The sequence below is a fragment of the Cryptomeria japonica genome, chromosome 1, assembly GCF_030272615.1.
Source record: "Cryptomeria japonica chromosome 1, Sugi_1.0, whole genome shotgun sequence".
NCBI lineage: Eukaryota > Viridiplantae > Streptophyta > Pinopsida > Cupressales > Cupressaceae > Cryptomeria > Cryptomeria japonica.
The window spans coordinates 132,335,485-132,363,459 of NC_081405.1; the positions used below are offsets into that span (position 1 = coordinate 132,335,485).

The 27,975-nt window shown below is 36.1% G+C and overlaps 1 protein-coding gene across 1 annotated transcript; it reads right to left on the minus strand.

The window, feature by feature from the left end:
* On the minus strand, nt 1-27,904 carry LOC131856768 (replication protein A 70 kDa DNA-binding subunit E-like). Its single transcript, XM_059208689.1, has 2 exons — nt 27,772-27,904; nt 1-677 (listed from the first exon to the last, which is right to left on the minus strand). Exons 1-2 carry the CDS (start codon nt 27,902-27,904, stop codon nt 1-3), a joined length of 810 nt encoding a protein of 269 aa, XP_059064672.1.
* Nucleotides 27,905-27,975: the final 71 nt, after the last annotated feature.

Consider the following 27,975-nt stretch of genomic DNA (forward strand, 5'->3'; position numbering starts at 1 on the left):
CTAACTGTAATTGCATTCTGCCATGGTCATTTCACATCTAGGACAAAACCATGAATCATCAACCTGTTGAGTGCATTTTTTTTTACAAGGTTTATCATTAACTTTCAGTGGGCAAGCTGCGTAATATAATTTTTTATCTATTATGTTCACAAATCTCAGAAGAACAAGTATAGTGGTTTGAATTGTTTCTGATTTGACACTCATGCATTCATAGATTGATGCAATAGTCATCCTAGTATATCTTTCATCAATCTGCGTAAATCCTACAGAGAAATCATGAGAATGCAATGGAAGACATCCTCTTAGCATGAGGGGTTCTGCCTCTGAGAAAGCAAGATTAATATGTAATGTTGTTGCAGATGTCATATTGACAACCTTCCCATTAATGTTCCCTACACGGACATTGCGTACAACAAGTATAAGTACAGCATCAGGGGTCAACATATTTTTTAAGTCACGGCCTCTTTGTTCTGATGCTAAACCCCACAGATTGACATCAATTGTTGAACCAAAGAGATCATTAATTTTAACAACTTGCTTCTTTATTTCACTGCCATCCTTCCTATGAATTGCGATGACATCTCCAACATATACAATAACACCAATGATGTCAACCAATGTATTATTAGTCAGCTGAACCACTTCGCTAATTGGGGTGAAAGGGGAGCTGGTCTGAGCTGGATTATCATCATGGGTGCATCATTTTAATATTGAAGCATCAGATAGGAAGATCTCTAAATGGTTGTTTAATTTATTGTATCTTGTGTTTGCCTCCTTAATGGACCCCTTAGAAATAACATAGTGAGCACCTACCTCCACACGATCAGAATGTAGTTGAGCTATTTGATCAAAACATGTAACCCTAACTTCACAACCCTTAGTGTCTACAATGTCAAAACTAAAGACTTGCCCATTCTTAGTAGGTGTACTATATGATCGTATTGGTCGTTTGTTAGTGACTTTTCCTTTGATTATCCATTTATTTTGGTAGGAATTTAAAATTTTGATAGGGCTTATATTCTCTGAGGTCGTACTTTATGGGGATGGTAGTGCAGCAACAAACTGAAGGGAAAGTTTAGAGGATGATAGTGTTTCTTGCTCCAAAATTTTTAGTTGTTGTTCTTTGAACATGTATGTAGGTTTACCAAAGAATTGACAGTCGCTTTGTTCGATCTGTAAACTAAGTATTATAATAGTCCTATAAAATAAAAATAGTTTTGTTTAAGTTTATATGGGTTGTAGCTGGAAACGATTGAATATCAAAGAAGGATATTTTAATAAACATAGTATGTTTCCTATCTTGTGTTCCATACATATTTGCAAGTATAACTTGTCAATATAACTATAGAACCTATTTTTAGAGCATTTGAATCCATCAGATCTCCACACTCAGAAGGCAGAATTGCCAGCTGCATGTATGTGCCATCAGACAACACAAGTTTATATATGTTTGTGTCATCTTTGGCACCCTGCATTTTTTGGAATGACAAAACTTGGAGCAATGGTGAAGGAAGTTCATCCCCAACATTGATAGATTGAATTGCACATGGGGTGGGGGCACAGTCTTGGGCAAGCTCCTACAAAAAGATAATATCAACACTGAGGACTTAATGTGAAGGGGTACTAAGACATATATCTGATAATCCCTTCACGTATAGTTTAGTGTTTTGGAGTGCATGCAATTAAAGAATTTTGAACCATTAAATGTCGTAATGATTAAAAAATGCATCAATTACAAAATGCTTAACTATATTTGTGTATATTAGAAAACAAGGATCATGTCAAAATGGAAGGCATGGAATCAATTTAAAATGTATTATGAATGAAGGATATTATGAAAGTAATGGCAACAAAGTTGTGGTTTTGAAAAGGTAGGATGTATTAGCTTATCGAAGTATCCATTGCGGATTGTTGTAGAGATTCAAAGGTAGCTGATGGAGAAGACATTTTGGATTGAGTTCTTTAAATTTGAGAGGAATGGCAGCACTAAACGTACATGGTAGTACAGGTTATTAACAAACTGTTATAATTATTTGTAAGTATATGTTTAATTTATTCTAAAATTGTAATATTGTACATGTTGTCATGAAATAAAGCTATTGACAGACAAAGATATGTGCAAAAATGAATAACTTAGCAAGATGAAAATAAGTTTGCATCTTTGAATTAAATTATAGAAAAGAAGGCATTTTCATTTGTAGAGAAGACAGATGTACATCGCAAGAGAAGGACGGTTTACCTGACTTTTAGTGTACAATCGGTTTTGGTTTCACTGTGAGGAAAGGAGTGCTATCCTCTAGACTGGTGTATTGCCTTGTAGAATAAAGTTGATTTTGATCCTATTATGAGGTTGCAAATATCCTTATTAGAAGACATAGAATGACATAATGGATTGAGAAATTCTATGCCGAGGATAAGCACCTAACTAAACCCTAGTGAATCGAAAACTTGCACACCAAAAATAATGGACATGAAAATGAGGAATGAAGACAAAAGAACAACAAATTTGCAGTCAGTTATTTCTTTTAATTTTATTTTCTCAATCAGATGATATAGGTTTTGAAATACAATAAAGAAATTTGTTAATTGCATCTGAGGTTTCATATCAACGAATTTTGACCGACTACAAAATTCGTCTTGTTGTAATTCTAACACGATTTATAATGTTTCTAATGTAATGGGCCATTGTAAATTTCAATACTTGTATGAATGCATTTATGTGTTCATCAGAATGGGATAGAAGGAAACCCAAAAAACAACATAAAGTAAAGCAAAACTGAAACAAAACTATGGTGCATGGATATTTCTTTTATGTTACTTGTAATAGGCACACCAAGACAAAAAATCACAGTACCAATTTATGAGTTGCACATATAAGAATCAAGTACGAAGAATATGAAGATTACTTTGAATCTCAAAATATAATCAAAATAAGAACTAAGTCGACGAAATAGTGAGTAATTAACTGTAGCTAGTATCTACCCATGCAACCCATCCATCTTGATTATCATTCCACTTAAGCATCTTATCTCCTAGCTCAAAAACACCTAGTGGATCTATTAACTATTCAGGAGTTGGTATAGGAAGAGTGCATAGTTTGACTTTGTTAATAGTATCATCATTATTGCCCATATTGGGAATGGTGGAAACAAGAGTGACAACAATAAGAGGAGGGGTTCTTGACTGCCTAGCCATATTAATTTCGAGCTAATGAATAAGCTTTTTGAGGTTCTGCTTTATCTTGTTGCTCTCTTCCTAAAGATTCCTCATGACACTGTTAATGTCCTCTCTTTCTTGTATCCCTCTATTCATTGTAAAATTTTGATTGAATTATTGTGTCACTATTCTGCGAGAACCAACAAATGAAAATACATCGTTAAATAAAAAACTTAATACTAGAGAAATAGGCAGCCAATGCAAAAGTAAAACAAAACATTGTTCAAAAATTCAAAAAGAACTGATTCGTTGCTCATGACAACCATCAAAGTAAAACATAATCAATCGAAAACTTGGAGGGTAGAAACAATTCAGAGGAAAATGCGGACCGAAAACAAAAGAGAAGAAAATTCCAGAAATGAATTTGATTTAATAAATTATAAATTTACTTTACATTACAAGAATAGGGAAAGTGGAGATGATCCTTACATTCAGTAAATTACAAACTCGGTTAATATTACAGAAAGAAATGTCTTTTAGGCGATCAAAACAATGCACCTCAATGAGCTCTAAAGCACCTATTGTAGGCGGTCTAAATGATGCACCTCAAGAAGCTCTCTTGCATTCAACAAATGCACTTTGCAGACAGTTAAAGTCAACGAACAAGAAATGAAATTGTAATAAATGTAAGGTGCATAATTATCAATGATTGCCCTCTTTATAAATCAATATTGAGGCGACTATGGTATCACAAAGATACTCAAAAAGTACATGTAAGAAATAAAGTATACAAGTTATCACCTAATGAAAACAAGGTCTTTGTTTTGTAATGGGCACTTACTTTATCGTATTGTGTTTGTCTTAGAATCTTAATTGTTGGCTTTGTTTTGTTGATTGTTGATTATATAAATAGAAGAAAACGACAGATTAGTGTTATCCAGTTTTCATTACCCATCACCTACCATTCGTAAACTCCAATCAATCAAAAACTTGTAGAATAAATCAACCGAAAACAAAAAAGAAGAAAATGATAGATTAGGGTTAACCGGTTTTCATTACCATCACTTACCATTCGTAAACCCCTAAGCAACAGAAAACTTGCAGAGCAAAATCAATTCACAGAAAAATGAGGATGGGAAAACCAAACACATGGAAATTGCAGATTAGGGTTAACCGATTTCCACTGCCATTCATTTACCATTTGATACATCTCCGGGTTCCGTGCAATACACACTGCACAATCTAAGGCAAAATGGAATTGCCCACATGTCGTTGTTGCGAATACTTCACATTTGCTGTGAAAAATATGCCAACCACTAGGATTCATAACCATTGGAATGTCTTACACTTCGGCGGGCAAAAGACCCCTCTAAAAGCCTATCGTCTCAATAAATCAACTCCTAACTAAACTGCATATTTAAAGAAATCAGGTCTAGAGGTTAAAAAGGACTAATTCACTGCTTAGGATAACTAGCAAAGTAAAACAAAATAAATTGCAAAATTGTAGGGTAGAAACAATTCAGAGGAAAATGAGGACCAAAAAACAAAAGGGAAGAAAACTACATAAATATATTTGCTTTAATAGATTATGAATTTGATTAACATTACAAGAACAGGAAAATTAGGGATGACAACAATAGTCTTTTTTAGCCATCATAATGATAATATGCTCAATGAATCAATTTTTCAATTCATAATGTGAATTTAATTAATCTTGATATATATCAAGTATTCATAGAACTATTAAACTACATAGATCAAAATCCATGTTTATCATAGTCATCCTTATATCAAGGATCACATGAATTGAACCTGAATATCATCTAAAATTGGCAAGTTTATATACTCTGAATTGAAGGCTATTTTAATCTATTATTTAAATTGACTATACCCAAGTTTCCTTATATATTCGCCTTGACTAAGACCACCAATTATGTAAAGGCTAAAAAAATTGAAGTTTGATTCCTCTCATCTATTCTATAAAGATTCAAGTCCTTGAGCATTTTGACTATACAGTAAGTTTTAAATATATACTTATTGTACACTATCAACAATAATTTCTCTTTCACATTGGGATTTGGGACTTCATGCTATTCCATCCATCTGTTTCAGTTATTGGCTAATATGAGCTATTATGTTTCAACTATTGACTAATGTGAGCTATTTTAGTTGCCGAACTGTTTGATTATTATGCAAAAACTTTTTGGTAAAGTTGTTTTCAAATTTATGTCATGTGTTCATGATTTTAAGTTTTAGGAATTGCTTCTAGACATTGACATGGTGCGACATTGACTGTTGGAACTGTAGACGTATAAAAATGACCATATTCCTAAATGAATATTTTATGTTCATTTTTCTATTTGATTAAATCCAATTTAATTAAATTATCCACATTCCTCTATTTAATTAAATAAATTACTCAATTTATTTAAATTAAATTCACTATACCCATTTAATGAATAAATCATTTTATTCAATTAAATCCCCCCTATCCACTTTTAATTAAATTTAAAATTTAATTAAATAATTATCCCAAAATTAAATAAATCTAATTTATTTAATTTCTCCAAATTGCAACCAAATTGAATTAAATCATTTAATTCAATTAAATCCTATTATCTCTCCATCCACTTGCAAAATCCCAAACCCCTTTCTAATCCCCTCTAGAATCTTCTAATCACTTCTAATTAACCTAACCCTCCTCTAAACTTTGTCACATCCCTAAGCAAAGGGAAGTCACTTCTCAAAAACCTTAAAGTCTTTGATAACCATTAAAGGTTTTCAACCTTCAACCACCAAAATCCTCAAAGTCTTTGAAAACCATTGAAGGCTTCCAACCTTCAACCACTTAATCCCCAAAGTCTCCAATAACCATTAATGGTTAATTCAAACCCTCCCACATGGTTAAAACATTTGTTTTGACTCAACCTCTATCCAACCCAAGGGTCTCATCAGGCCTTTAATGCTTTGACCATGATTATCTCTTAATCATTTGCACAAAGGTTTATCCTTGGATTAACTCCTAATCCAGTGGGTAATCCTAACTTAGACTTGACCCTTAGCCTCTAGATAACTATGAGGTCTTCTCAGGCATTCAATACCTCCAACCCCTTCTTTCAACCCAATCTTATGTTGACATTTGTCACCATGTCATTGGTGCAAATTGTGCACATGGATCCCCAACTTTCAAACTTGGCCCTTGATTAAACCTTTCAATCCTGACCATCCATTGCCCTGTTTGTGCTATAAATAGAGCTCTCATTCCTCCATTTTTAACAATCATCTTTCAAATTTGAAGCATTACACTTATGCTCAAATTCTTTCAAGCTTTCTCATTTTATATATGCTCATCATTTAGCCTCTCTTTAGAATAATTTCTTTATCATTTTAGCTCAATCATAGATTAAATATAGTATGCTAGGATAGTACTCATACTAATCTTGTCATCTTATCATTTAGTTTATTGCATCTTAAAATCATACATAGCTTAACACATCTCATCCTAAAAACTATCAGTGCATCCCTTGTTCTTGCATTTGCCATCCCTAAACCATTTTGCTCAGTGATCTGAGAGCAAAAACATTGGTTTGAGGGACATTGTGAGATAGAGAACCATGGGACCCTCCTTGGGAAGCTGAGTAATACGTTATTACTCCATAGCTTGCACCAAGAAGTCCTGTGTGTGTGTGTGGACTAGTATTCTAACATATTTTCGCATATTGAGTTTTATCAGCCCACTTTTCCCGCATACAGGAACAAACTTTACAGTTAACATACAAAACATATAGGTTTGGAAACTTAAATTAAGATGATTCATATCCACTAATTTATCATAGTCATCCTTGTATCAAGGATCATATGAATTGAACCCTAATATCATCTAAAATTGGCAAGTTTATATACTCTGAATTAAAGGCTATTTTAATTTATTATTTAAATTGACTATACCCAAGTATGCATATAAATATTAGACTACATAAATCATAATCCATGTTTATCATAATCATCCTTATATCAAGGATCACATGAATTGAACCCGAATATCATCTAAAATTGGCAAGTTTATATACTCTAAATTGAAGGCTATTTTAATTTATTATTTAAATTGACTATACCCAAGTTTCCTTATATATTTGTCTTAACTAAGGCCACCATTTATGTAAATGTTAAAGAAATTCAAAATTGATCCCTCTCAGCTATTCTATAAAGATTCAACTCCTTAATCATTTTGACTATATGGTAAGTTTCAAATATATACTTGTTGTACACTATCAGCAATAATTTCTCTCACATTCGAATTTGAGACTTCATGCTCTTCCATCCATCTCTTTCAATTATTAGCTAATATGAGTTATTATGTTTCAACTATTGGCTAATGTGAGGTATTTAAGATGCTGAACTATTTTGTTATTATGTCAAAACTTTCTGGTAAAGTTCTTTTGAAAATTATGTCATATGTTCATGATTTTAGGTTTTAGGAATTGCTTCTACACATCAACTTGGTGTGACGTTGATTGTTAGAACAGACTCTATAGTTACCACTAATTTGTCATAGTAATCCTTATATCAAGGCTTATATGAATTGAACCCGAATATCATCTAAAATTGGAAAGTTTATATACTCTGAATTGGAGGCTATTTTAATATATTATTTGAATTGACTATACCCAAGTTTCCTTACATATTCATCTTGACTAAGACCAACATTTATGTGAAGGGCAAAGAAATTGAAATTTGATTCCTCTCATCTATTCTATAAAGATTCAACTCCTTAAGTATTTTGACTATATGGTAAGTTTCAAATATATACTTACTGTACATTATCACCAATAATTTCTCTTTCACATTGGGATTTGAGACTTCATGCTCTTGCATCTAGTTGTTTTAATTATTGGCTAATATGAGCTAATCTATTTCAACTATTGGCTAATGTGAGCTATTTAAGATGCTGAACTGGTTGGTTATTATGCTAAAACTTTCTGGTAAATATGTTTTCAAATTTATGTCATATTTTCATAAAGATGATTCATATCCACTAATTTATCATAGTCATCGATATATAAAGGATCATATGAATTGAACCCTAATATCATCGAAAATTGACAAGTTTATATACTCTGAATTAAAGGCTAGCTTAATCTATTATTTAAATTGACTATACCCAAGTATGCATAGAAATATTAGACTACATATCATAATGCATGTTTATCATAATCATCCTTATATCAAGGATCACATGAATTGAACCCGAATATCATCTAAAATTTGCAAGTTTATATATTCTGAATTGAAGGCTATTTTAATCTAAATTATATAAATTGACTATACCCAAGTTTCTTTATATATTTGTCTTAACTAAGACCACAATTTATGTAAATGTTAAAGAAATTGAAATTTGATTCCTCTCATCTATTCTATAAAGATTCAACTCCTTAAGCATTTTGACTATATGGTAAGTTTCAAATATATACTTCTTGTACACTATCAACAATAATTTCTCTTTCATATTCGGATTTGAGACTTCATGCTCTTCCATCCATCTGTTTCAATTATTAGCTAATATGAGTTATTCTATTTCAACTATTGGCTAATGTGAGGTATTTTAGATGTTGAACTGTTTGGTTATTATGTCAAAACTTTTTGGTAAAGTTCTTTTGAAAATTATGTCATATGTTCATGATTTTAAGTTTTAGGAATTGCTTATGCACATTGACTTGGTGTGCCATTGACTGTTAGAACAGACTCTACAATTACCACTAATTTATCATAGTAATCCTTATATCAAGGCTCATATGAATTGAACCCGAATATCATCTAAAATTGGAAAGTTTATATACTCTGAATTGAAGGCTATTTTAATCTATTATTTAAATTGACTATACCCAAGTTTCCTTATATATTCATATTGACTAAGACCAACATTTATGTAAAGGGTAAAGAAATTGAAATTTGATTCCTCTCATCTATTCTATAAAGATTCAACTCCTTAAGCATTTTGACTATATGGTAAGTTTCAAATATATACTTACTGTACACTATCACCAATAATTTCTCTTTCACATTGGGGTTTAAGACTTCATGCTCTTGCATCCAGCTGTTTCAATTATTGGCTAATATGAGCTATTTCGTTTCAACTATTGGCTAATGTGAGCTATTTGAGATGTTGATCTGGTTGGTTATTATGCTAAAACTTTCTGGTAAATTTGTTTTCAAATTTATGTCATATGTTCATATATACATTAAGATGATTCATATCCACTAATTTATCATAGTCATCCTTATATCAAGGATCGTATGAATTGAACCCTAATATCATCTCAAATTGGCAAGTTTATATACTCTAAATTAAAATATTTTTTAATCTATTATTTAAATTGACTATACCCAAGTATGCATAGAACTATTAGACTACATAAATCATAATCCATGTTTATCATAATCATCCTTATATCAAGGATCACATGAATTGAACCCGAATATCATCTTAAATTGACAAGTTTATATACTTTGAATTGAAGGCTATTTTAATCTATTATTTAAAAATTGACTATACCCAAGTTTCCTTATATATTTGTCTTAACTAAGACCACCATTTATGTAAATGAAACAAATTCAAATTTGATTCCTCTCATCTATTCTATAAAGATTCAACTCCTTAAGCATTTTGACTATATGGTAAGTTTCAAATATATACTTGTTGTACACTATCAACAATAATTTCTCTTTCATATTCGGATTTGAGACTTCATGCTCTTCCATCCATCCCTTTCAATTATTAGCTAATATGAGTTATTCTGTTTCAACTATTGGCTAATGTGAGGTATTTGAGATGCTGAACTGTTTGGTTATTATGTCAAAACTTTCTGGTAAAGTTCTTTTGAAAATTATGTCATATGTTCATGCTTTTAGGTTTTAGGAATTGCTTCTGCACACTGACTTGGTGCCTCATTGACTGTTGGAATAGACTGTACAATTACCACTAATTCATCATAGTAATCCTTATATCAAGGCTCATATGAATTGAACGCAAATATCATCTAAAATTGGAAAGTTTATATACTTTGAATTGAAGGCTATTTTAATCTAGTATTTAAATTGATTATACCCAAGTTTCCTTATATATTCATCTTGACTAAGACCAACATTTATGTAAAGGCTAAAGAAATTGAAATTTGATTTCTCTCATCTATTCTATAAATATTCAACTCCTTAAGCATTTTGACTATATGGTAAGTTTCTAATACATACTTACTGTACACTATTACCAATAATTTATCTTTCACATTGGGATTTGAAACTTCATGCTCTTGCATCCAACGATTTCAATTATTGGCTAATATGAGCTATTCTGTTTCAACTATTGGCTAATGTGAGCTATTTGAGATGCTGAACTAGTTGGTTATTATGCTAAAACTTTCTAGTAAAGTTGTTTTCAAATTTATGTCATATGTTCATGATTTTAAGTTTTAGGAATTACTTTTGCACACTGACTTGGTGCAACATTGATTCTTCAAACAAACTTTATAGTTAACTTACACAACATATAGGTTTGAAAACTTACTTGGAAATTTCTCTTGCCAGTTCCACTTGGTCTCCCACTGAGTTTCACAAACCTTGTTAATGATGCTTAAAATATTGTACCTCAACCACCACAAAACCCTAATAAACAAAAGAAAACAAACAAAAAATGAAGTAGCATGTTAGATTGCGGAAATGACAAACTATAAAAGGGCTCACAAAGGAAAAAATATTTAGGGTTAAGGAGTTAAAAAAGTTCACCTCTAACTGCGCTAATGTATTCACGAAAACTAGTTCTAGGTGAAGAATGAAACCCTAATCAACCAGAAACCTGCAGATTAATGGGGGTTAAAATATTTCACCTCAACCACCACGAAACCCTAATAAACAAAAGGAAAACCCCCAAAAATGAAGCGATCTGTTAGATTCCAAAAATTACAAACTGTAAAAGTACTTGCAGAGGAAAAACTATTTAGGGTTAAGAAGTTAAAAAATTTTACCTCCAAGTGCGCTAATGTATTCACTAAAACCAGTTCCAGGTGAAGAACGAAACCCTAATCAACCGAAAACCTGCAGATTAATGGGTGTTAAACTATTGCACCTCAACCACCACAAAACCCTAATAAATAAAACCACTCCTAACCTGCAGAGCAAAAAGAATTAACAGGAAAATTAGGACCGGGAAACAAGAGAGGAGAAAATTTGCAAAGAACGAAACCCTAATCAACCAGAAACCTATAGATTGATGGGTGTTAAACTATTGCACTTCAACCGCCATGAAACCCTAATAAATAAAACCACTCCCAATCTGTAGAGCAAAAAGAATTAATGGGAAAATTAGGACCGACAAACAAAAAAGGAGAAAAATTGCAAAGAATGAAACCCTAATAAACCAGAAACCTGCAGATTAATGGGTGTTAAACTATTGCACCTCAACCACCACAAAACCCTAATAAATAAAACCACTCCCAACCTGCATACCAAAAAGAATTAATGAGAAAATTAGGACCGGGAAACAAAAGAGGAGAAAATTTAAACCGTAATGAAACAAAAATGAAAATAGAAGAAATCGACAAATTAGGGTTAACCAGTTTTAATTACCCATCACTTACCATTCGTAAACCCCAATCAACTGAAAACTTGCAAAATAAATCAACCACAAACTTGCAGAGCAACAAAAATTCACGGGAAAATGATGGCCGCAAAACAAACACAAGATAATGTCAGATTAGGGTAAACCCTAAGCAACCGATAACTTGCAGAGCAAAAACAATTCACGGAAAAATGAGGACAGGAAAACAAAACACAAGCAAAAGACAAATTAGGGTTAATTGGTTTCTATTGCCTTCCATTTACTGTTCGATACATCTTCAGGATTCGTGCAATACACATGTCACAATCTAAGCCAAAATGGTATTGCCCACGTGCCGTCGCCACGAACATGTCACGTTTGCTAGGAAAAATCTTCTAACCACCGGAAATCATAATCGTCAGAATGTCTCACACTTCGGTGGGCAAAAGCTCCCACTAAAAGCCTATCGACTTAAAAATTAATAAAAATTTGGTGCTTTATTCCTATCTTCAATATAATTTTTTTTTTTGTTTTTTTTGATCGGTAAGAGGCCGAAGCCAAGAATTTTTATTAATCATAATTTAAACAACACTCCACTCGTGCGGGCGCCGGTAGGAAAGAGTGGAGGTGAGAAAATCTTCGGCCTTGCTCGGGACCATAGTCCAGAAAGTTTCTATATCTATTTCAATTATGAACAAATTTTGAACAATACAGTAGCACCCCTAGCTGAGGGTGAACATATGGGAAGATATTTTCTTTCCCTTACAAGCCCTTATTACCATTTACAATTATCATTGTTTTCCTTGTGTCCTGAGTTTGACCATTGGTTGCATGTTATTTAAAGCCTATTTAGCACAACTCTCATCCTTTTACTTGTTAAAGATGGCCTCGCTCCTCCTGCCAGGTTAATTTTCAAAACACTTACCAAGCTTGTTAGTAACATTTAATAAAAAATTTGTCTTCCATACCGGGATTATTCCACAGCAATTGGAACTTGTAGACGTATAAAAATGACCATATTCCTAAATAAATATTTTATGTTCATTTCTCTATTTAATTAAATCCAATTTAATTAAATTGCTCGCATTCCTCTATTTAATTAAGTAAATTACTCAATTTATTTAAATTAAATTCACTATACCCATTTAATGAATAAATCATTTTATTCAATTAAATTCCCCCTATCCACTTTTAATTAAATTCAAATTTAATTAAATAGTTATCCTAAATTAAATAAATCTAATTTATTTAATTACAACCAAATTGAATGAAATTCATTAAATTCAATTAAATCCTATTATCCCTCCATCCACTTGCATTCTCTTACATTTCCCACTTGCTTCCTAAACCCCTTCCTAAATTCTTCTAGATTCTTCTAATCATTTCTAATTAGCCTAACCCATCTTCTAAACTTTGTCACATCCCTAAGCAAAGGGAGGTCACTTCTCAAATCCTCAAAGTCTTTGATAACCATTAAAGGCTTCAAGTCTTCAACCACTTAATTCCCCAAAGTCTTCAATAACCATTAATGGTTAACTCAAACCCTCTTACATGGTTAAAGAATTTCTTTTAACTCAACCTTTATCCAACCCAAGGGTCTCATCAGGCCTTTAATGCTTTGACCATGATTATCTCTTAAATCATTTACACAAAGGTTTATCCTTGGATTGACTCTTAATCCAATGGGTAAGCCTAACTTAAGCTTAACCCTTATCTCTAGATAACCATAAGGTCTTCTCGGGCATTTAATGCCTCCAACCCCTTTTCTCACCCAACCTTAGGTTGACATTTGTCACCATTTCATTGGTGCAAATTGCAAACATGGATCCCCAACTTTCAAACTCAACCTTTGATCAACTCTTTCAATCCTAACCATCCATTGCCCTGTTTTTGCTATAAATAGAGCTCTCATTCCTCCATTTTAAATCATCCTCCAAATTTGTAGTATCACACTTATGCCCAAATACATTCAAGATTTCATATATCATTTTTGTGCTCATCATTTTAGCCTCTTTGAAATTAGGAATTAGTCTAAATATGCATGTTTAGAATATTTTCTTTATCATTTAGTTCAATCATAGACTAAATATATCATGTTAGGATAGTACTCATATTAACCTTGTCAATCTTATCATCTAGTTTATTACATTTCTAAGATCATGCATAACTTAGGATGCATTTCATTCTAAAAATCTATCAAAGCATCCCTCCTTCTTGCATTTGCCATCCCTAAACCATTTTGCTCAGTAATTTGAGAGCAAATATATTGGTTTGAGGGACATTGTAAGATAGAGAACCATGGGACCCATCTTGGGAAGCTGAGTTATACTTCATTATTCCATAGCTTGCACCAAGAAGTCCTGTGTGTGTGTGTGGACAAGTATTTTGGAACATTTTCACATATTGAGTTCCATCCACCTGCTTTTCCCACATACATTTCTGGCGCCCACCATGGAGCTCGAACCCATATATCAAATCGGTTTTTGAATTTAACCACTTTTGCAGGTCCACAAAAAATAGGAATCAACGCGTGGGAAACATTCCTTGGCGCATCCGGTTAACAGTCTAGTGCATATCGCTTACTGTTTAGCGCGTGGGGTTTATACTCTAGTGCGTGAAGTCCTTTCTTTAGCGCATGACTTCCACTAATCTTTTCCTGTAGGTATCAACGCGGGAGAAAAACAGAGTAGCGCATTTAAAAAATAGTTTGGCGCATCAGGTCTGTTAGATAGCGCATCCAATTCACTCTTTAGCGCGTGGAGTCCATCATCTAGCGCGTGGAGTTTATAGATTAGCGCATCAAATCACTAATTTTCCTGTAGGTCTTGGCGTGGGAGAAAAATAGAGCAACGCTTTCGGCGCACAAAGTAGCGCATCTAGAAAACAGTGTAGCGCATTGAGACATTATTTTAGCACATCTAGGTTATATTGTAGCGTGTACAGTCTTTTCTTTAGCGCATCACAGACATAATATAATTTGTAACCGAAAGATAAAAACTAGGCTTGTGAAGCCCACCATGATGATTTGATTTTCTTTCTGCTAACTGACTGTGTGCAGATTCTAATATTTTATGCAGGAACAAAGGAGATCAGTCTCGTTTTCTTTGCTTCTTTCAAAGTTAGTAAAAAGAATTCATCTTTCTTTCTTGCATGTTAAAAAGAACAACAAAGCAAACCTTTCATTCTTGCAAGTTAGGAAAAACACTTCTTTTGGAAGCTCTAAAAAAAGAACAAGCAAATTTACTTTCTGTAAAGTTTAAAACGAACCTCACCTTCCTTTGGTGTTTAAAAGGACTCACTTCATTTTGCAAAGTAAAAAGAACCTCATCTTCATTTTGTGCAAAGCAAAGAGGGAAAACTTTCCCCTATCGACTTTAATTTTGTTGACCAAAATCGCGATTTGCTTTGTTGACCAGGCTTATTTTTCAAAAGTTTTGGAAATACACACTTTGCTATGAAAGGTTAAAAAGAACATCATGCTTGTTGGAGCAACATCTCCAAGTAGAGATTAGCAAATCACTGAATTGAAAAGTAAAAAGAACAACTTGATTGTCTTGTCTCGAAAGTGGAAGGAATATGCTCTCCCCTTAACTGGGTGATCAAAAATACAGACCACTCTTAAAGCTTTCTGTATTTCAAGCATAAATCCTTTAGCAAGCTTGCCTTCCCGAGGAGTTGAAATCAACTCTTAAAGTCGTTTATGGCCGGTATGAAGGGAATGACTTTAACGCCAATAATTCCAACCCACTATAATCAAACGTGGAAAGTGACGAAAGTCCTTTTCAACGGTTGCACGCAGCAATTAGCCTTCCCCTAGTATCCTCGAGATACGTAAAGCCTTTGTTCTAAAGGTTGGGAACCCTCCTGAGGGAGTTTATCATTGATGACCGAACAAGAAGCCTAATTACGAACCATAGAAAATAGAAGCTTTGAACCAAGTCAGTAACCAGACATTTATAACATCATAGTGCAAAGGTGGGGAAGAATCCGCCCCCAAGATTACTTACCATATATCTCCCAAGATAACTACTCAACTGTGAAGCGATTCACTTTGGGTTAATTTCTGGCAAAAGGTAAAAAAACAAGTGCCCTCTAAGGGGTGACACGGCTGTTTGAGCTGGCGGAGTATCGAAACTAGTGGGCTATGATGTTATTTATGACCTTTGAATAAAGAGTCTTTCTGAAGTGTATTATTCGTATCAAAACCTGTTAAAACATTGGGGATTTGAACACATCCTCGCAAAATATACACTTTTTGTGTCGTGCTTGCATTTACTACTTCAGAAAATCATCCATCAAACTTGAAAAATTCACGACAAAAATTCAAAATTTGCCAAAAAAACAAATCAACCAAAAGAAAAATCACGGCAGTTTAGCGCATAAGAGCAACTTTTTAGCGCGTGAGGAACTTCTGTTAGCGCATCCAACCATCAAATTAGCGCGTTGGTTCCAAACAGTAGCATTTAATCTCAAAGCAAAACAGTGTGAAATCGTTTAGCGCATTAGAGAAACAGTCTAACGCGTGGAAGCATCAACTTAGCGCATGGAGGCTAAACATTAGCGCATTAGGTTCACAGGTTAGCACATTGTAGGCCCAGGGTAGCGCATAGATTTTTCAAAACAAATAGAAAACAATTTTGAGCAATCAAAACTTTGGCGCATGTATTGGGGCAGCCTAGTGCGTGTGGTTATTATTTTAGCGTTTGGGATAAATTTTGTAGCGCATATAGTCTCTGTTTTAGCGCGTGATCAAAAACATAAAAACAGCGAGCAAAACAATGAAGAATTTTTAAAAAATTGAAAACATTTTCAAAAAGCCTCTCATTACCAACAACATTTTTTATCAAAACAGAATAGCCAAAACAAACCGTTAAGACTATTTCTTGAGCTAAATTTGTGTCAAAACAAACGTTGTAAAATCCTAAACGAATCGCACGATAAAACATGTCTATCTTATCATAATCTAGAAACCTCATCATTAGTATCAATAGAATCCTTTACCATCTTACAAATTTTATCTCACAAAAACACTTGTTTAAAATTTTTAAGTTGTCAAATCAAGTTTCCATATCAGGATGCTTTTATCCATATCAGGACGCTTTTATCCATATCATTTGACACACTTTGTCGTGAAGGGGCATCTAAACCTTCACTTTGATAGAGTAAGATTTGAAATTTTTCAAACAAGATCAACTGAATCCAAACAAATCAAAGGAAACCACTGATCACTCATGCATGACTAATCCTCATATTCTGAGAAGAAAGAACCTTTATCGTAACATCACGTTGAAGGACAACAACCTAGTTTTTCCAAGTTCATCAAGAAAAACAAGTTTTTATACATCAATCGTCAACTCTTCAAATCTCATCGGGTATTCCTTCATCACGTCAAACGTTATATCCAACACAAATCTAATGAATTTGACAATGAACCCTTGAAGACAAGAGCCTACTGTCAAAAGTCTGCTTTTAATCAAATCATAAACCGCGGAGGAAAAATCAATCCAGCATTCTTGCCCGACGAATGTATCACTTGTAACACATCTCAACCAGAACCACCCACCCCCGAACAACATATCAACGAGGCTTTTGTCCCTTTCATCACTGAAAAGTTTCTACTAAAATGCCTGTTACTTGCTCTCAAAGAAACCAACAAAGCAAGACACACGTCGAGTCTAGTATGAATCGAAGATTGTCAAATCCTTTTGAAATTCCACACTTAGAAGAACCTGAAATTTCTGAAGCACTTCTTTAGAAATGTCAGGAAAACCCTTCATTCCAAAAACTTGTAGAAAAGCTCATGGAAAATGACAAAGAAAAATACCTACTCATGCTCACAAGTAAAGGCGTTAAACTTCTCGAAGATTTAGACACAAACATCTTATAAACCGAATCTCGACAATATGCATATCAAGAACAACAAAGAGAAGAAGAAACTCGTAACTTTGAACAACACATACCTGAGCAACACATTTCAGAACAACGCATACCAGAAATGCGTATACCCGAGCTACAAACACCAGAGCAAAATATACCATTTACCACACCTTTTCAGCTGAGAATAAATACAAGGGAAGAACTTTTCCCTTGACAAGACAATATACCTTTGGCTGCCCTTACTCAACAAATGCAAATGTTGCAAAGGCAAATACAGGATATGCAACAAGGGACAACAGTGCGGTACTCTTTAAACGAAATCTGTCCTTATCCATTTGACAGAAGAATGAACATGGTACCTTTTCCTCCCAACTCAGATGTTCCCAAATTTGATAAATATGATGGGAAAAGTGATCCCCGAGATCATGTTCGAGAATTTTGCACCATGAGCCTTGAATTTGCTCATGATGACACCTATTTGATGAGGTTATTCCCAAGAAGCTTGGGAGGGCAAACAATGGAATGGTTATCCAAAATTACACCACCTGTCAGATCATTTGATGAATTGGTTAACAAATTCATAACCCAATATTCCTATAACATCCAACATGCCATAACCATGCTAGATGTTTGCAACACCAAACAAAAGAACAACAAAACATTCATGATGTTCCTTCAACACTGGCGACGTACGGTATCCGGATATCCTCGAGATATTCTCGAAAAGGAGAAAATGGAAATCTTCATTGATAACTTGAATGGTGAAATGAGTTACAAACTAAAACTTCTATGTATACCATCTTTCGCTAAATTGATTGAAAATGGCATTCAAGTAGAGGAAGCATGTGTCAAAAAGGGAACACTCAAATTCTACAAGGAAAGAACAAACTCATCAAACTACAATAACCAGAACAACACCAACCTCGACAAATCTTGATTTTGGACTCGAAACAAAAATGAAGGCAACAATGAAACACATGATCCCAAATCTAAGCAACTAGTGCTCGCATTGTCCGGAAATCCTCAAAACACGAAAAATCCTAAAAATGCTAATCCAAATGCTAACACATATGCACCAAACATCGATCAAGGAAAATTCAACACAAACAACACCAATGATACTCAAAGCAAAAACATGAATCCAGGACCTAACAACAATTCACGCAACAACACAAACAATTTCCAAAAGCGTATCTTCACACTACTGGGGCAATCATTAGAATCAGCATTCAGAGAACTTTTGGCACACAATATTCTTTCCTTGCCTCCAATCAGCAACTATGAACCTCAAATCAAACCACCTTGGTGGAATGATTCACACTATTGTGATTACCATCGTAACAAGGGTCATCAGACGAACGATTGCATGAGATTAAAACACGTGGTGCAAGATATGATTGATCAAGGTGACTTAACAATAGATGGTCTCAAAACAAATGGTGATCATGGAGCCTTTAAAAATCCTCTTCCAAATTATAACAAAGATGGAGCTTCAACCTCAAACGATCCACGAGGAGCTCGTATCAACCATATCTACAAAAACACCATAAATCACATATCAGCTGAAGATCGTCAAGTAAATGTCATCACCATCTGAGATAAGTGTGATCATGAATTTGTCAATGTAACAACCCGAACTCATAAATATGTCTTAAAAGGACATACATCACCTACAACTACCACACCAAAAATCCAATATGACTTGATTAGCCAACTACGCAAAACTCCAGCTCAGATATCTATACTAGAATTGCTGAAACTATCACCAAAGCACAAAGACATATTGGAACAAGCGCTATTGGAAACTAATGTACCTCAAAATCTGGATACAGACAGATTTCAAGCTATGGTCGCCCATATGACAGGACCTCATAACCTCACCTTCTCAGAACATGACGATGCTTCCTTGAGCCAATCACATAATACTCCTCTCCATATCGAAGTCATTGTTCGCAAACACCGAGTAAAAAGAGTCTTAATAGATGAAGGAGTCGGACTTAATATATGTACTTTAAAGCTTATCCATGCATTAGGCTTCTCAGAAGAGTCTATTGATCCTTGCAAGAAAATTACTATAAAGGCATATGATGATGAGGAAAGGTCCTCTAAAGGAACTGTGATATTACCTATTCAAGTGGGACCGGTACAAAAGGATACTATATGTCAGGTCTTGGACATAGATCTTACCTACAATATTTTGTTAGGGCGACCTTGGATACATGAAATGCAAGCAGTACCTTCTACATATCACCAGTGTGTCAAATTTCCTTATGATAGACAAGAAGTCTCCATATCTGCTGATCACAATCCATTTCAACATTGCAACGCAATGGGGGCAGCCCAAGATAGTTTGGTTCCTCATAATAGAGAGAAACAACGATCTTTAACATCAGATCTACAAACAGCAAAGTCCAACTCATTATTTGGAGACTTCAAACAGAAAATGCAAATCAAAGACCAAGGTATGGGAGAATACTCTCTGGAGCCTTTATGTTTGGTCAAATTGCCAACATCACCTAGATCTCATGGATTGCCTACTACATCAACATATTTGGTCACTCAGCCCATCACCAAATTTGATGGTACCTTTATCCAATTGGGCACTCTAGCACATGAATCAGAAGACAAGGATGTTCTTAGCTGGTTATACAAAGATGAGAAAGAAGATAATAGAGCAGCCGCCCTAGACATTGTTCTACCTACACTCCTATATGGAAAAGGATGCTTAATCATGCAGTGAATGGGATATGATGGTAAAGGACCTATTGGGAAACGTAGAGAAGGAGTCACTAAACCTATAGATCTTCCTTCACAACCCAATGGAAACAAAGCAGGATTGGGTTGTGAGCTCACTTTCTTATTAAAAAGGCCACCCCACCTAACTACAAAACCTCAATGGAAAGTAAAGAAGAAGTACAAAGAAGAATCCTAGCAGGAAGCACTCTTTGAATCAGTAGAAACAATCCTCAAGGCACGGGAACGTCAAGATCAGAAATTACATCAGGAAAAGCTTCTAAAACACAAAAGGGCCGTATCTGTAGCAATAGCTCATATTCAAACATCAATATCTCAAGAACAAATAATATCATCTCCGGATACCATTATTCCTCCCCGAGGAAGCACAGTCTATGAACAAATATAGAAAATAGAAGACGGATCTAACACAGAATCAACAAAAACTATCAAAATGGTATCTATCATCAAAGATTTGTTTTCACCATACAACATACCAGTTTACAACACTGACAGAATCTGGGATGATGCCTCTGAGACTGATTCCAATGAATATGAATGGGGTACCTGTTCCAATGCTACTACAAATATCCCTAATGATACTGATTCTGTATCCCTTTCTCAAAAAGAACATAACGCATAAGATAGACCTCTTGAATTTGGACCGCAAAATATCTATGACGTCGGGGAAAGTGAACAAAAACATTATGAACAAGTCTGTGGAAGATAATACCATCAAAGATATCGACGAAATCCTAGCCTTCTTTAAAACCAAGAACAATCACGATGAAAACTCTGTCCTAACACTCATAGTAGCCGAACTTGATCCACCTAACGATTCCTTACCGCTTGTCTTTCCTGACTTCATCGACTAGGATGAACCTGAAATCCATGATATACCAATTTTCCTAGATGATGAATCTATTATCCATTACCTATGTACCATAAATCCAGAAACAGGCTCTACCAATGAACAAAGTAATGATGTCTGTAAACCAGGGAGTGTCAAGTCTCTCAATCGCAAAAATGTACCAAGTAAGAGATCTAATGCTGAAAACCAGTAATGGCAGTTCTAGATCACAAAAAAGTAAAAATAAAGGATGCATCGAAGGGTGAAAACCTTTTTAAGGCACCTAACGATGGGAGACTTGACACTCTTCCCGAGCACTTTCATGAGCGATCACCCATATTGATTGAGCCCACTAAATCAATCAACATTGGTACCACAAAAGCAATCAGAAACCTACACCTTGCAGAATCTCTGACAGAGGAAAAAAGATCAGCATTCATCATTTTCTTTAAAGAACAACAAATTAACTTTGCTTGGTCATATGTTGATATGCCTGGAGTGGATCCACACTTAATCATGCATCACTTATCCATCTCTTCAGGAGTTAAACCAGTCAAGCAAAAGCTACGAAAGATGAATCCACAGGTGGCACTCATGATCAAAACTGAACTAAAGAAACTATTAGATGTCGGATTCATCCGACCCATTGACTATGCAAAATGGATTTCCAACATCGTTCCAGTATCAAAACCAGATGGTAGTATCAGAATATGCACTGACTTCAAAGACGTCAACAAAGCTTGTCCAAAAGATGACTTTCCTCTGCCCAATATCAACATAATTGTAGATCTCACAGCAGGCCATGCAATGCTCTCACTAATGGATGATTTCTCAGGCTATAATCAAATCAAAATCACTCCAGAAGATCAAGATAAAACCGCGTTCACCTGTCCTTGGGGAACATAATGTTGGAATGTTATGCCTTTTGGCTTAAAGAATGTAGGGGCCACTTATCAAAGAGCAATGACAACAATATTCCATGACATGATGCACGCGTTTATGGAAGACTATGTGGATGATTTACTAGCTAAATCCTTCACCAGAGCAGAACATCTCAGCATCCTAACAAAGATCTTTGATCGATTGGAGAAATTCCAAGTCAGGCTCAACCCTAAGAAGTGTGTCTTGGGGGTTACATCAGGCAAGTTACTAGGCTATATAGTCTCAGCTAAAGGTATAGAAGTAGATCCAGCAAAGGTACAAGCCATTATGGACATGCCACCACCACAGAATATCAGTCAACTTAGATATTTACAAGGACGACTTCAATCAATCAAGTGATTCATCGCTCAAATAGTAGATAAAAGTCTACCATTTAACCATTTACTACACAAAAATGTACCATTCAGATGGGAGACCAAGTGTGCAGAATCTTTTTACCAAATCAAACAATACCTGATGAATCCACCAGTTCTCATACCACCAGTCGCAGGAAAGCCACTTATCCTATATATCTCAACAACAGATATATCACTGGGGCACTATTGGCACAAGAAGATCAACAAGGAAAGGAAAGATCCATATATTATATCAGTAGGACATTGAATGGCTATGAACTCAACTATACATTCATTGAAAAGGCTTGCCTAATTGTGGTCTTCGCATCTTAGAAGTTCCGACATTATATGCTAGCACACACCATTAAGCTAGTTGCAAAAATTGATACTCTCAAATACCTACTCAGCAAGGCAGCTCTTACAGGCCGATTGGCTAAATGGGTGGGTCATGATTCTCAGTGAATTCAACATTAAATACACAGAAAGACGAGCCATCAAAGGACAAGCAATTGCAGATCAGCTGGGTGAAGCACCGCTACTAGGCAAACACACCATGGAGATTGAATTTCCAGACAAGGACATTCTTGCTCTTTCTACCAAACAATGGACCCTATACTTTGACGGATCCTATACACAACATGGTTCGGGTGCTGGCATTCTGTTCATCACTCCTGAAGGACACACTATACCAAGATCATATAGGCTTATGTTTCCCTACACAAATAATGTGGCTGAATATGAGGCATTGGTTATAGGCATCAAAATGGCCATAGAATGGAAAATCACAGAGTTAAAAGTCTATGGAGACTCGCAACTAGTCATCCATCAAATCAACAACAACTATCAGACAAAGGATGACAAGCTACTACCCTACAAGCGAATGGTGGATGATTTCAAACAGTATTTTGTGCACATCACCTTCGAGCAAATACCAAGGTTAAACAACAAAGTAGCCGATGCAATGGCTACTATCACTTCACTACTACAAATTCCAGAGCAACAGAGTCGTTACGAGTTCCTGGTAGAGCAATTGTTCTCCCTAGCCTATGACCACTCTGAATCCCAAGTTATCTATGCCTTGACTGGTTCAGATTCTCCACTATATGGACCAATATACGACTACCTCAAGCACAATATCTTACCAATTGACCAATCCCATAACCAAAAATGTAACTTTATCCGACAAGCTTCCCGTTACACCCTTACCGCTAATACTTTGTATCGTCGAGGTCTAGATGGTACTCTTCTTCATTGCCTTGATCGTAATGATTCCGATTCTGCTTTACACGAGCTTCACGAAGGTATTTGTGGCACACATTCAAGTGGTACTACTCTTGCTAAAAAGCTTCTACGGATGGGATACTACTAGCCTACAATGGAGAAATACTCATATCACTTCACCAAGAAATGTCCTAAATGCCAGATCCATGGCAATTTGATACATGCACCAGTACAGGAACTGCAGCCATTTACAACATCCTGACCCTTTTGTCAATGGGGACTAGACTTAGTTGGCAAAATTCATCCTTCATCTTCAAATGGACACAAGTTCATTATAACTGCAACAGAGTACTTTACCAAATGGATAGAAGCAGTTCTCATGACCACAGTGATTGAGAAACAAATTACCTCTTTTATCCTAAATTATCTGATCTGCAGATATGGTATTCCAAGTTCAATCATCACAGATAATGGATGGCCTTTCAAAAACCAAGATGTCCAAGAGCTATGTGAAAAATTCAAAATCCAACATAAGTTCTCTACACCATACTACCCACAGGGAAATGGTCAAACGGAAGCATCTAACAAAACTATACTGAAAATCCTCAAGAAAATAGTGAATGATGCAGGCAAAGATTGGCACGTACAACTCAATACAACACTTTGGGCATACAGAACCAGCATCCGCACACCTACAGGAGCAACACCATACTCATTGGTATATGGATTAGAAGCCATTTTACCCCTGGAAGTAGAAATCCCATCTCTCAGAGTCTCTTTGAAAGGCTTAATCCCAGATGAAGAGTATCGAGTTAACCGACTGCAAGAACTTGAACTATTAGATGAAAGATGTCAGCATGCTTATAGTCATCTCAAAGCATATCAACAACGCATGTGCAGGAGCTACAATCACAAGGTCATCCCCCGCAACTTCAAAGTTGGTGACCTAGTCCTGAAAGAAAGTCCAAGAAATCAACAAGATCGAGAAAAGAAAGGGAAATTTGAACCTAACTGGTTGGGTCCCTATGTTATCATATCAGTCTATGGATCAGGTGCCTATCAGCTAACAACTTCAGAAGGAGATGTGCTCGATGAACCAACTAACAACATTCATCTGAAAAAGTACTACACTTAAGAAGCCTAGTGCACGAAAAATAAAAAAATAAAAAAAAATCCAGAAAAAGCAATAACATAAAGTACAATAAAAACAAATGGTGAAAACCTGGTAAACAGGCGCTCTTGTGAAAGAATGGCTCCTCTATCTATCTCCATACCATTTCATCCGTACAAACACTATCGGCCATCGCCCGACCCTTAGCAAATATCCATTCAGGACATATTTAGCGTAGTCACTATCCTGGTTTATCCATATATATCCTCTTACCACAAATCCACCATGGTTTGGAAATCACTGTACATATTCACATCAAGAGGCCCACTCAGCTAGGGGCATTCAAATTGTCTAAATATTGCAAACATTCCAGACATCAAAGCTATTTGCAAAACTCAAAAGCATGACATCCAACAACCAAAAACTATGCTTCATCACAAAACAAAACAAAACAATTCACAAAAATACCAAGGATGGATGATTTTCTAAAGTACTAAATGTTGCATTATCGCATAAAAATCTTGACTAGTTTTGCATTTTGCACTTTTTGAATTATTGGATTCTCTTCCTTTTCTCACTAAATGCTTCAAAGATAGAGATCATAAGGAACTTCCAATATTTTCTTAGTCTTCTGTCTGGGAGGCGATCACTTGTATTGTGTGAATACTTGCCTTGAGACGTGATACATCGAATATCACTGAAGGCCTGATTCCACTTCACGCATACAAATGATTTAATCTTGTTTGTTTACGCAATATGCACTCAGGTCATCCTGGTTCAATTATACCTCGATGCTTGTGCTATCTTGCAAAATAAAAACATCATGTAAATTTTTCTCAGGTCATCATGGTTCAATTATACCATTATGCTTGTATAAATTTTCAACATATCCTAAACAAATCAATGCTCAATGATGATACCTCCAAAGAAAGCAAACAACATATGGCTATATCGGATGGCAAATACAGAATGAGGATGCTACCAAAAACATAATTGCATATCATTTTAAAATAGTTGCTTACCATTTTACAATTAATTACATATCATTTTAACATAGTTGCATATCATTTTACATTTAGTTGCATAACAAATCATACATCTCATTTTTAAGATACATCTCACAGCATATAAAAGCATACATCCTGCATCATTCATTATATCATATATTTAGGCATTGCATCATCATAAAGAAATAACCCACATAACATGCATCCATATAAACACACCACATGATCAACAAAAATGGTGCCGTATATATATATATATATATATATAAAATCAAAATGTACAAAATGTATCAACACTGTGTCTAGTACAAAGAATACAAATGATAAAAAATACAACAAAGACCACGTCTCTCAAGTATGACTATCCCCGGACGGTGATGGTCTGGCTCTAGATGCCCCCGCTCCTGTATCTCCAGGAGGGTCCTGTTTCGATGGCCCTGTGACACCTCGGCTCTCAGATCGCGACCCAGTATCTCAAGATCGACTGGATCTCGACCGTGTAAAGCTCTGTACTCACCGATCCCTGGGTACCGCCACCTCATAGTGCCGCCAATAGTACTCCACCTCCTAAGCTCTCAATGCTAGCTCTCTCAGGGTGTCTCTCATCGGGCCACCCGCCGCTGCTCTCTGCATACTAGATACCAGCTCCTCCGCTTGCCCTCTCCGCTCTATCTTCGTATCTCGCTCAGTAGTCAACTGCGCAATCTGTCGTTGATATGTCAAAACCTGTGCCTGCAGTTGTTGTACAGTCACCTGTAGGGTCCGAATTTGAGCATCCTCCACATGTGTAAGGACCCAAACCCATAGCGGTACCTATGCAGGGGCAACCCCTCCCACTCTACCTGTCCTCGGTGCTGGGGGTGGGAGCACATATGTCCTCCTCCTCTGCACTAGTCGTCTCGCCTCATCAGTGCCCCCCACTGCAGCTAACACCTCCCCCACTCTCCCCTCTCCACCGACTCCAATAGCCAATCCACCTCTCCTCTTGTCTATCACCCCCTGTCTCACCGCTCTCCCCACACCCCTATCTCCTCTCCTCCCTCTCTCTCCTCGTCTCCCTCTGACTCCTCTCCCTCGTCATCCTCCTCCATCCTCTCCATCATCATCATCATCTCCCTCTCCCTCCTCATCATCAAAATTAAAAGCTGGCCGCATCTCCTCCGGATCCGATATCCTGGCCACCGCCCGCACAACAAACAATCTGGCAAACTCATCGGTCATGCTCGCATCCAAAATCTCTAGGGCATAATCCCATATCTGCCCCGCCAACCCGACAAACTCCTCCACCGCCACTGCGCTATCAATGGTCGGGCCCCAATCGGCTACATCCTGCCTTCGTCGTACATATAAGCAAGCTCCCTGCGGAATACCCTGCTGGCGACCAAATTGTCTCAAAACTTGGGTCACCACAAACCTCTCTATAACAAACGGGGTCCTCCCGATTAGATATCTGGTCATAAAAACAAAGGGCATCTCTAGCCTGTCCTCCGCCCACACCTCGCATCCTGTATACGGTCGCCATGTGACCGTATCAATATCATCGAGTACTCTCCTCCAATGCTCTAGTTTGCCCAGCTTTCGCTGGACAACTAGACCCTTGTATCCATAGGCATATGCCGCTCCAACGGGCCTGTCCTTGTCCGCTAGTGGCCTCGCCGCTAGAATGTGCTCCCAGCACCATACCTACAACAGTGTCACGCCAGCTGACAAACTGTCGTAACCAAGGTATACCACCTCATGTAAGCCCCTGTACAGATGGGCCAGCATAGCTGATCCCCATGAAAACCTCCAGCCCTGTGTGACCATCTCCTCCAATACTAGCCCCCATCCCACAGAGAATCCCTTTGACCTACGATCAGGACAAAGGAATCCACCAATAAACCCTACTAATATAGATGGAAGGGGTGCGTAATCTAGGTCTAAGAACTCTTGCCACGGGATCTCATAACCGCAGATCGTCTCATCATGGAAAATACGGCGAAGAGCCTCTGTACCACCCTCCTCCGACTGCTCATACGGTAGCAGCACACCTACTACGGGAATCCGCAGGATCCTGTAATAGTCCTCTGGTGTGACTGTCATCTCTCCAGTAGAAAAATGAAAGGTGTTCGTGTCGCTATGCCACCTCTTTGCCAATGCTGTCAGTAGCCCCC